General features: G+C 37.5%; 2 protein-coding genes across 2 annotated transcripts in view; one reads left to right on the top strand and one right to left on the bottom strand.

Annotated features, from left to right (window-relative positions):
• Positions 1-2,989, top strand: part of LOC141941652 (spermatogenesis-associated protein 7 homolog) — a 39,436-nt gene extending 36,447 nt beyond the window's left edge. The window contains exon 10 of the mRNA XM_074864621.1: positions 2,864-2,989. Coding sequence (XP_074720722.1) covers positions 2,864-2,989 — 126 coding nt within the window. The remainder of the gene's footprint in view (positions 1-2,863) is intronic.
• A 2,688-nt stretch (positions 2,990-5,677) lies between these two features.
• Positions 5,678-12,235, bottom strand: part of CENPF (centromere protein F) — a 43,756-nt gene continuing 37,198 nt past the window's right edge. The window contains exons 16-19 of the mRNA XM_074864853.1: positions 12,040-12,226; positions 10,859-11,335; positions 8,638-8,831; positions 5,678-6,157 (exon numbers count right to left, since the gene is read on the bottom strand). Coding sequence (XP_074720954.1) covers positions 5,948-6,157; positions 8,638-8,831; positions 10,859-11,335; positions 12,040-12,226 — 1,068 coding nt within the window. The 3' untranslated portion in view covers positions 5,678-5,947. The remainder of the gene's footprint in view (positions 6,158-8,637; positions 8,832-10,858; positions 11,336-12,039; positions 12,227-12,235) is intronic.

The following is a 12,235-nucleotide window of genomic DNA, read 5'->3' as shown; positions in this document are numbered from 1 at the left end:
CCTCCTGCCCGCTACAGCAAGCCAGCAATCACTTACGTTCCCATCAACATTTTTACAACGTACCCTAGGCAGCAAAGCAGAAATAGCAACTGTGGTGGCTGAAACCGGGAGATTTGCCTTTAAAATGACTAAAATCCCACACTTTACTCTGCTGGTGAGGAGATATGAGATAAGAAATAAGTGGGGAAGAAATCTTCATTAACGCTTGTTGTTCTTTGTTAGATTTCATCGGAGCACAGTACAACCCTTTACCAGTTCACAGGGTATGGAAAATGGCTATTCCTGCAACAGGTTAGGTTGACTGTGTGTTTTTTCAAAGCATCAGCTTTAGAGCAAAGACAAGACCTTAGTTTTCCCACCTTTTAGTTCTAAGCTGTAGCCAAACAATGTGAACTCTTCCCACTAACTTACCTACATTTTGGAAGCTCTGGCAGAACTTTCAAGGCTTTATTCTTTCCCGCACTTGATTCACTAACCTTCCATTTTTCCCATGTTTTTTTAAAATTATGCTTACAACACAGGCAACGTGCTGCTGTGTTAAAGAAGCCAGCAATGGGGATCAAGACACCTGAACAAACCAATCATTTGGTACCCTTTCCATTCATACTAAAAAACACAGTGTAAGGGGATGTGCAGTTAATAGGAGATTGTTATTTAGATTCTTGGATATAAAACAATACTTCCACATCTAACAGCCTGTATCAGCAGAAGATTTGTTGATCTGAAGGTAATATCAGGAGCCAGACACTGAACGCTTAAATAAAAAGAGAGGTAAAAGAGCAGTTAACCAAGTTAAACAAGCAGTTAAGCAAGTAGGAGATCTGGGAATCACAAAACAGATTCTTCCCCTCTGCAATTGCTCACAAGAAATTAACAAGAAAAAAAATCTAAAAGGATGAAGTATCAGTCATCCCCATTACTACTTTTAACCTTCACAATCTGAATCTAAATTAATTAAAAAGGATCCAAACTATGCTCCTCAGAACTAAAATCTTCAGTTGCTTATTGCCAGACAATGACTAAAGCCACACATATCTTTAAATATCAACAATAGTATTGAAAACAGATTATTTTTTAGCACAGGGTCAAAAGAATACAGAACACTTCCCTTCAGAATGAAAAAAATCAAAGCAGTTCCCAACCACAATTAATAATTTTCCACTCCCCTGCTTTGCCTCTAAAAAAACCAAACAAACCCATCAGTAATCTGATGTGGATACACAGACTTTGTGAAAAAGGCAATCTTCCTTCACAATATCAAATGCATTTACACTGTATTTCACGTGGTACTCAGCAGACCTTCTAAATAGAGGAACTCTGAAACACCACCCAGTACTGAGAGCAGATTCTCACTAAGCTTTCATCTGTTTAATTTATGAAGCACAGTAGCAGAAAAGCAAAATACAGAAAGCGGCTGATTTTTCTGTGCACCCATCAATCAACAGTGCATTCACCTAAGTATTTCAACAACTGGATTGTCAATAGAGATTATGATTTGGCTGCTGTTGAAAAAGCTTCCAGGAAGTCAAATAAAACAATGCATAAAGCTAAGCAGATTTTGCTATTTTATAGCTACATCCTGTTTTCCAAAGTTCCATATAGTTTCTAAACTCTACACTGAAATGAGTGTTTGGGTGTGCCTGTAAGTGTGTCAGAGAATATGCACACACACGTATACATAACAAAGCAAATATGCCTATCTCCTGTCACTGGAACTATAGATATATTAGTCAATATTTTAAGCAAATCCACAACTTTGCTTTTGAATACGGCTATTGCAACCTGCTTTCACAGTAGTCCACCATATATTCAGTTGTCAACACCTTTAAAAAGTTCAAACAGACATTTTCAGTTACTGTTTTCTGCAGAAAATTACTGGCAGCCTTTTGTAATTTGTGGCTATTTATGATAAGGTAGCAAAAGCAGAGGGAGGTGAAGTCATTGTAAGGGTTAAACAGCTGAAATCTCAAGAGCCAGAAACAAGGATCAGGAAGCTGAAACCAGTTCTGGGACAAATTCAGAGTGTTCTCACCACAGAGGTGGCACCTGGGCCATGGAGTGACACTGGTTTCACTATGGTACAGTGTTTACATTGTTCAGCTGTTTTCCTGTCTAAAAGGAACTCATTTGGAATGTATAGTACAAAGAAAATCCCCATTGGATGTCTGTTGCACTTTCCTCTGTCATTGCTCAGTTTTTAGGGCACTGTAGGATTACTGTCCAATACACATGCCTGAGACTAGACAGATTTGGATTCACCACGGCTCCACCTGATATTTTTCTTCCTCTATTTCAAATATATTAATTTGCATCAATTGTAGGGCACACCAACAAAATTAGTAAGCTGGGTAGCAAGAATGCGTTTCTTCTTTCAGCTCCATCCTTCCCTCGCGCTGGTCATTACTGGACTGGCAGACTGAGTGATCCTGTGTGAGCCAACAAACATTAGTGAGAGCAACACTGTACCCAGGAGTGGAACTGCAATGCAATTGCAGAGCAGCTTCTGGAGGCTGATGCTTGAGAAAGTAGCACAGGATCATGTTCAATAAATGACATTTCTCCTACTAAGGATTAATTTAAAAAAAAAAATTGTACAAACTCTACCCAAATGGTAACTGATTAGACTGCAGCTGTCAAGAGAAGCGCAGGGGTGTCTCAGCCCTGCCACTGCTGTGCTGTTCCCACGCTCAGGGAACTCCTGATCATCTCTCCAGTGGTCTCCTGAAGTCAGGACAGGATCTGATCTGGGGGACATTTTAAGTTCTGAGATATAAGAGATCTGTTCAAACATTGGCCCTTAATAATAATCCTGGAAGAGCAACAGCCAAACAAATCTCCTTTCATGAGTCCCTTTCTTTACTAGGTAAAAAGGAGAAGAATAGTTCAAAGCCTGAAGAAAGAGCTGAACATCACAAACCAACCAGACCCTTCCATCAGCTGTAAGGGCGCACGGCAAAAGGACGCCAGCATTCCGGCAACATGCTTTTAACTTACAACTCTGGGCATTTCGGAGAGCATTCAAAATTATTTAGGACAGCAAACTAGATTTTACAGCAATTACAATGTAAACCTTGGGCAAACAGGAAAATGAAGAACAGATCCAACTAATGCATCTTCCAGGGATGTAACACAGTATCACCATGGCAACAATCAGGTTAGCATGAGAAGAACAATACCAGAGCACCAAAGACATTTTTACAGGGACCTTCACAATCAGAATAGAAAGCCAGATACAAGCGTCCTTTCATTTGTTACAGATAGCTGACACTGACAAAATATGTCCTGTGCAATCCTCCTACTAGGAATTCTGATGAGGCATTTTGATTTTTTCCTGCTGCATGCTTGATTTACATATAGGTTGGAAATTAAGTTTTCAACACAGCTTTCAAAACCCTACATGAATTGTGACCTGAAGTCACATCAGTTTGCAATAGGATGTGGAATATTAAGTCCCATTTTCAGGTGACTGAGGTATTAATCTATGTAATTTAAGAACTCTTGATAATCTTAACCTGTATTAGCCCCTACGCCAAAAAGCTAAGATTAGCTACTACTACAATACATACTTGTTACTGAAAAATAACAGGTGTTATAATCTTTCAAAATGCAAACATTTCACACTTACTGAAATCTAAAGGCTTATAAAATACAAACATGGCCAAGTAGGAAAATATGTAATTACTAAAGCCTCAATCTTTTCTTTTAGTGATGATATTTACTTACTTCATTGTAACATAGTTGTTTAAATTTGTCTGGTTAAGATTAGACAGCTTTCTAAAGATAGATGTTTTTTCCACACTCTCCTCCAAGTGGGACACTTTTCAAGGCATCAGACTAAAATAGAAAAACAATGATTGGGACAAATAAAACACACCAGTTTTGGGTTTTTTTCTATCATCTACTACCAGTGTGTTTTCACATCCATGCTTCTACCTCAAGAGAATTAATTTTTTTTAATTGCTACAATTCCACACATGATCCCAAAATAATTTGAAGATACAAAACCTTATCAGAGATAATTTAACTTTTATGAGCAGCTTTGCTGGTATACTGACAGAAGATGAGGCAATCAAAATGCATCCTTTAAGATGGGCCTCTTTCAGTCTTCCTGGAAGATGCCTCTAGGCATCATGCCACAAGGACTGTTTTAATTACCTAATACTTGAGTTAAACAACTAGAGATGTTTAACAAAAAGCCACAAGATCTACTGATCCAACCTCAACCATAGATATATCTAGTTACTGAAGGGTATCTTGTATATAAAGTTTTTGTTCTTTTGAACTATATGGATTATTCTGTTAAGATTCAAGACAAATGCTGAACTTCTTTAAAAATCTTTCAGACTGGTGAGCAGATTATTTATTCTCATAAACTGTGTTCTAACAGACAATGCTGTAAGCAAGGCAGAATAATGGTGTGTATGAATATGTAAATAGAAAAAACACTCCACTTTGCAAAACTAACTGCCTTCAAGCTTCATTAGAGAAGCACTGGTTATACTTTGAAAGTTCAGCTTGGAACAAAAGTATGGTCTTATTTTAAGTTAAGGAATTTTTTTTCAAAGAGTAGAAAACATCATTACCCACATCTTTCTGATAGAAGAGTGACATGAAAAAGCCTCTCCGCTGTGCAACTTGGAGTCTTAAGGCACTACTGCTCATGTACAGTAGCTTGATTTTCCTAATACCTGACCTGGGTCAGCAAGCATAAGTAATAAGAATTATTGGAAAGTAATTTCTGTTCAGTTGGATAATGAATGATTTAGTTGATGTCACCCTTTTTTCTTGCACAGAATTGCTCTCTGCTACTGAGCAAACCCAGTTAGACCTTTGAAATCCACAAGTACAAGCTTGTTCTGGTGAGCTTATGTGTAATGTATCATCCTAAATTCAAGTGCACTATCATGAACTAGATGGAGTTATTTCCTGATATTGATGATACCAGGTGAGTTATCTTCTTTGGGGATATCAAATAGGATTCTTCTTGAAAAGGGGCTAACTCAGGGCGCTCTATGCAGATTTTTTTTTGATACCTGACCATTTCTCCAACATACCCACTCTCATTACATCAGGTACAAACCTGCAACAATTTTCATCTAAAGCAACACATTTAAGGCCAGGCATTGTCAAGGTGAAGGGTGACCTGCAGAGAATCGGCAGACAGCCATTATTGGTAGAGCAAGCACAGTTTGTTGTTATGGTGTCCTTCCTGGCCAGATATAGTGCCCACACCCAGCTTCCTGAGGACTACTGGCTGGCCAAGGGCCATTTTGCAGAGGTGAAGATTAATGTTGTAAGACCTTCAGCTACGGTCAAAGCCAGAGCGTACTGGGAAGTGCAAAAAGATGAATTGGCAGATGCTTAGTTTCAGGGAAAACAGACAGGCCTCCTTGGGTTTGTTTGGATCAGGTCTCACTCTGCTTTGCACAATGTTATATCTTCTGGAAGAAGGGATACCAAGACACAGTGCACTGGTCCTGTGCACTGAATGCATCTTATATCTGGTTTTATATTTGGTTTTGCACTTACAAATGAAGTCACTGCTTCAATAGTGCTTGCCTCATTTTTCCTGGAACCTAATATTTTTAGATACTTAGGTGAGTTTAGTTTCCATTTGGAAAACAACCTTTGCTACACAGAAAAAAGGCAACAATGAACTACATGCCAACATGTGGTCTGCTTTTTCCATGGTTTAATTCTTTAACAGATTTATGAAGAATTATTTACAGAAAATTCTACAGAAGATCAATTATATCTGTCATTATCATTCCACAACTTTAAGTGACTATTGATATTAGTAAATATTCAAGAACAAGCTCTGCAGAACCCATATATTGTTAATCACTGGATAAGAGAAAATGGTGCCCTCCATATAGTTCTGATATTTATTTCACAAACTGGTTTTTGATTGTCAATTATTCTGAATTGTGATTAAGTCCACACAGATTTACTGCACCTTACAATTTTCTTTTTGCTCATCATGCTCAGGCAGTCCTTGTTCATTTAGAGAATTCTTGGCTTTGTGCATCATACGACTCTCCCTTGTATTATCAGAGGCAGTTTTTGTGGATTGCTTATATGGGCAAAGTGTTGACCTTGAAGTAGATTTCATTGGTGGAAGAGCTGTCACTGCTTGGGACTGCCGTTCATCATTTATCTGTAAAGACAAATAAAAATGTCCTATTTTACTGGTAATGGAAAACCGTATTAAGTTCCTGCAGTGCATCAAAATACTTACTCCAAAAGACTAAATACTGGGAATTTGCAAAACACATATACAGACATATTGAAAACAGGAAAAATTATTTTGAAGACATTTATCACTTTGAATATACAATACAGTGAGACCTGATATCAATTGTTTTGGTGTGGTGTAATATGGAATATCTGCTACACAGCTGGCAAGCTATTTGCTAGGAGCAGAAAAAAGCTATACCAGGAACAGACAATACTCTTAATCTGTTTACTAAAGTACCAGGGACTGTGTAAGAAGATCTGTATTTCATATTTCACGTAGATATTCTGCAAACATAAAACGTAGTTGTCAATTTTTTTGTTGACATCTGGACAGAAACCACTGCTTTCACATTTTAACTGATGTACAAAGCACTCAATTTAAATTCTACATTACATTCACATAGGAAAGTGAATAAATTTGTGTATGAAAATGACAGGGCACATTTTAAACACCCTGAGAAATTTGCAACAGTTTGAAATGGGGTGTCTGAAATGAAGTACATAAGTACCTGTCAAAGGGAAGGAAACAAGGTTTATTTCACTTTTAAAATAAGACACACTGTTTACTGTATTAATATAAAGCATGAAGCAACACATTTTGATGGTTTCAACAAACATTGAAACAATAGTATGAGCGATTCCTCCAGAAATTCCCAGATGTACGTCATCTTGAAATAAGCCACACACATACATCCAGCAATGTCCAAGAAAGAAAGGCACAAATTCCTGGAACTGATGACTTTTGCATATTTACACTTGGGGGGAAAAAAAACCAACCCTGAAATCTTGATTTCTCCTATATAGTTGAAGGTAGGGATTAGCTTGTCCTTAGACCTAGACAATACAAGCTTAGGCAAAGAGAAGGACTGTTTGGAAAATCCCTCCCCCAGTTAAATTAAAAACAATTTATTACTGATTACTTGTTATTTGCTGTAACGTTGACTATGGTCACCGAGAGCCTACAAGCAGCTTACACCATCATGGCAGGTGATTACTACACAACTTTCTGCAGCTTCCTTTCTTTTTGCACTGCTGAGTTTCTTTACAAGCAACACCCTCCATTTGTTTCTAAAGTTACAGGAAAACATACATAAATTGGTGTAAATAAAATTTATTGGCATCACTTAATGAAACAGTAATAAAACACAGACCTCCAGGCAATGTCTGTAAGAAGCAGCAAATTTTGGCAAGTAGGGTAACTAACCCTTGAAACAACATACACTGATTCAGTGGATTCACTCTCACTTCAATACAGATTTCCTATTGCTATAGCTCAGAACAAATTATGGCTCTGATCTGACTCGTCTTCCCAATGGTGCTTGCTGGCCTCAAAACCTATACATCCACCAAACTATGTGGCTCTTGCCTTTACTTACTTTTGGTATCTTGCCAATATCCTTTATGTGCTAATACAAGATAACTGCATTTAAAAAACCCAAACAAAACCAAACCCAAAAGTTGTACTCTTGCTTTATGGCTTCACTTCTGGCTGTGCAGCACACTCCACTGATTGCCAGGAGAATGCTTTTGTGTAACCTGGCAAACGAAGAATTTTTATCTACTGGCATATTTCTATGGAGCCCTCATGTAAAGAAGTATCAATCTATAATAACTATTCTCTTATTGCTCAGCTTGAGATAGCATGGTTAAAAACTTCGGAGGAGACTTCAGACAACAAAAGGTTTATTTCTGTCCTAAAGCTGGAACATTTTTCTATAATCTGCAAAGCATTTGCATCAGCTTAGAAAGAACACCTTATTCTGATGTACTCAAATATTCAGTAGTGTGTCATATTACTGAGAACACTTGCAAAGTTAATGTAAACTTCAGTTACTTTCAAACCTTAACTCTAGTATTTATTTGCTTTGATAACCTTATAATTTGGTAAGCACTAACATTAAAGTCTACATTCTTTACCATCTAAGTGTTCGCTATTTACGTGTTTAACAGCCTCTCAAAGATCTGTAGTTATTTTATAGCATCTTGAATCTGGAATTCCAAGAAAAGTTGTTAGCAGAAAACATTAAGCCTCAACTGAGACTCCAAGAGGTAAATTATTTTGCCATTTTTCCTGTAACCTAAGAAACCACAGCACAAGGAATATCTGCTTTTTAATATCCATTAAAAGAAATTGAAAATATACCTCTAATTTCTGTTTCTCGATGGGTTTCCCTATGGAGTCACAAATTAAAACACAGAAACAATTTGCAGATTGCTAGCATGGTCAAGACCTCTGTCATGTTTTAGTGATTCAGTATTTATGATCTTATCTTCACTGTATTGCTGAGAAATGTAAAGAATGATGATATGTCCCCAAACCTACTTGGCAAGATGAATACATTTAGTAAATGTGTTAGTTTTCCCGATGACTTTCATACCCAGATAATTTTTTATAGTTACCTTTTGTGGTTTGCTGCCACCAGGTGTTGAACAGGAGAGCTCACCAAGATTATCTGGTCCGGATTTTCGTACATCTTCTGTAGGCAAAGATGATTTCTCACTTGAGGAAGCCAGATGAGGACTGGTTCTTAGATTTAGGGTTGTTCTACGTAGGATGTAAGGGCTAACCTTTCCAGTGGGGATATCAGCAAACCCTGAAAAATACACAGCTTCTATTAAAAACAGCTAAATAAGCTACACTTTCTCAAACAGATCTTATCTTTTTTCACAACAGGGATAAAAATAGCTGATTAAAATAAATAATTTGTTCTGTTGAAGAAAGTGGATCAAAGAGATTTCTGAACAGATCTTGTGTATTCCAAAATTCATATTGCAAGCCCTGGAAACTGCAGACAAGGTACAACAGTAATTCTATAGCAAAGTTTTTCAAACAAGTGTTTGGTCTTTTTCTTTACATTATTATTATTATCTGAAGAATACATTATTATCTGAAGAATAATTTCAGTCTGAAAACTTGTACTGATTTTACTAGAATTCAATCAGAACACAATACCATGACATATTCTTGATTTTTCATATTTTTCTCTACATAGAACTATTTTGTCTATTATCTCTCTATTTAGCCTAGAAGTAAAACATTAACTGGCACATCTGTCCTCAGAACAGGTGTACTTCCAGAAAAATAACAATGCTGAAAAGAAAATGAAATGCAAATAACGTGTAGACCTAGAAATCCTGACTTCTGGGAGTGATCACTGACGTTGAGGCGATTCAATATCCCTATGGCTTGTCTGGTAATGATTGCAATTGCAATTATTAGAAAGGGGTACTTTAATAGGTAGTTGAACGTACAATATATTTTTCAATATTTGTGAAATCTTCTCAGTTATTTTCTGCTACAGTGAACCCTTATATGGAATATCAGGCCACCTAATTTCATTGCATTTGTAGTAGAATGAAAGTGAACTCTCACAAAGATGGCAATATATTACTGGTGTGGGCAAGACAGTTTCAACTCAGGGAATTTTAATCGAATAAATGTATTGCCAATTAACACACTTAATTACTGATTCCAGTATTGAAAGAAATAACAGCACACAAATAAGCAAACATTTGGGGAAAACATCTCAGCTTCCCTCCAGACACCTCTCCTCCCCAGTTTCTAGTCTCCAATTGCCTCTTCGCAAGCAACACCTTCAGTGAAGTGATGGGAGTGCAGGAGATTAGGGTCAGATCCTGCTCCTTGTTTTTAACTCAATTGTTTTGGCATGGAGGAACTCACTGGCTGTAGTCCCTCTAGGGTCATATCTCCTCCTAGTCTCCTCTCAGCCCCCCTTGGGCTGCCCTCCAGCTCTTGCCCCTGCTCAGGCCACCACTGCACCCCTCAGCCCCATGCCCTGCTCAGTATGATACTTTGCTTCAGTGTTACTCCTGTCCCTCCAGCCCCAGCACTGTTTTTCCCTCATCTCAGCATTTACCGCCGCTTCTCACTCATGTTTTCAGAGGCATGACAGACACCTCTGACTGGTTCCATTTTGGCACACAGCTCTGTCCTTTGGAGCCAGCTGGACCCAACCATGTCCAGCACAGAGCAGCCCTTACCTCCTTCCTCAGAGTCTCCCTGCAGCCTTCACCACCAACCACTTGCCTGTCAGACCCCACAGAGCTATTAACCGCCTCTTTGACCTCGTAAGGAGTAATACTGAAGGAACTGTGGCGATATGGAGGGAGCAGACATGACTCCATAACAGCAGGGTACTCTATCACTCCAATCCTGTGGCCTTTAAGATTAGATTCACTCCACATCTATTTTCCTATAAGTTTCAGTGAATGGGTCAAGTAATGCTTTTAAATGACTAGAACAAGTCTTCTGTCAGCAAAACTTTGTTGCTGTTACATATCATATGCTTAGCCTCTAATACACTCATCATGAGGAACTACAAAGTTGTGACTGCCAGGACCATTTAACTCTTAGCAGAATGGTAGTTATTAAACCAACATAAACTTATTATGCTAGTCTAACAGCACTGCTCCACAAACACTAACTTTGCACTAACTGGCACATCTCCCATTGACTACTTTCATCTTCCATCGTTGTCACCAAAAATGTTTGCATAGTCACCTACTCACCCAGAGTAAAACTAATTCAGCTAAACAAAAGAGAAGAAAATCCACCTGCCATGCTCAGAGACTGTTTGCCTTTATAAAACACTATAAATACCTTTTTTCACTACTTCTGGAAGACCATCTGGCTCACCATCTGTGTACTCCTGACCCAGCAGATTTTGACGGATATCATCCTTCCTTTTTTTTTTGGATAAAGTCTCTGGCACAGGGGATCTTGGTTCTCCATTATCTTTCTTGTTGTCTTCATATCTCCGCCTTTTACTTGAAAGCTTCGTAGTGTCTTCATCTGACCTCATCTCTTTGACAGACTGATTGCTCACTGTTAATGAGTTATCCAAATTCAGCAAAGGAGTGCTGACAGCATCACTCATTGGCTGTTTCAGCCGAGCACTCAACAAACTGACTTGTGTTTTTAGCATCTCATTTGCTTCCTCTAGTTTATAATATTTAACAATTAAAGAGCAATATTTCTCCAAGTTCTCATTTGCTTCTCTGGTTTTCACTTCTATAGATTCCTGTAATTCTTCCAGTTTTAACTTATTTTCTTCTGTAATGACATTCTCATCAGAACCTTTCAAAGCAAAATAACATTATTCATGTAACTGACAAAAAAAGATGCATATATAAAAGTCTATAATGCAATGGTCACACATCTTTTAATTAATTATACACGTTCTATAACTGTGCAACTATTAAAAAGTGACACCATATAGCAAAATCAGTAATAAGTTAGACATAATAATGTATTTGCTAAATGGGGAACAAACATGCAAAATTTGAAAAGAATCCTTGACTAGTGCATGGGCAAACATTTTCCCTGTCATTTTGCAACTTCTCAACACTTGAGTTTGTACCCCTAACTTTCTTTAAGTATCATTTACAATTCTGTGCATCTCATGAGATGAGCCAAAATATAAAGAACAAAGCAGGAGAATCAGAGGGGAAAGCTTGCTGGAAAATGATAAAAGAACTTGTATACAAACTTTTTGAAGAAAAACACTCCCCTTCTTCCTTAAGTCACCTTTAACCACAAAAATTTAATATTTAATATTTAAAATACATATTCATAATCCAGAGTTGCCTCTGATACTTTAGGAGAAAGAAGATTAAGTAGATTTGAAAATGTTTCACACATTTGCAATTGCACTTTACACTAGTTAAGAATCATGCTCTGTATTAGGGTTGCATATGCAAAATGGACATTTTAGGGAAAGAAAGTTTTGCAAACTGCTGCACTGCCAAGAAAGCATTAAGATTGAATCTAGATTCAATTACCTTCTTCCTTATACTTCGATGTAGTTAGATTTTTCTTCTTTAACAGTTTGTCACATTCAACTAGTTGTTTCTGCAACATTTCCTTTTCCTGTTCCATCTGCTTACATGATTGCATCCACAGCTGTATTTTACTGTTGGCAAATTCATTTTCCTTCTTCAGTTGAACTATAATGTTAATATTATCAGCCTACAAAAT

This window comes from Strix uralensis, chromosome 3, assembly GCF_047716275.1.
Source record: "Strix uralensis isolate ZFMK-TIS-50842 chromosome 3, bStrUra1, whole genome shotgun sequence".
In the NCBI taxonomy this organism is placed as follows: Eukaryota; Metazoa; Chordata; class Aves; order Strigiformes; family Strigidae; genus Strix; species Strix uralensis.
This window is presented reverse-complemented; position numbering and strand designations above follow the sequence as displayed.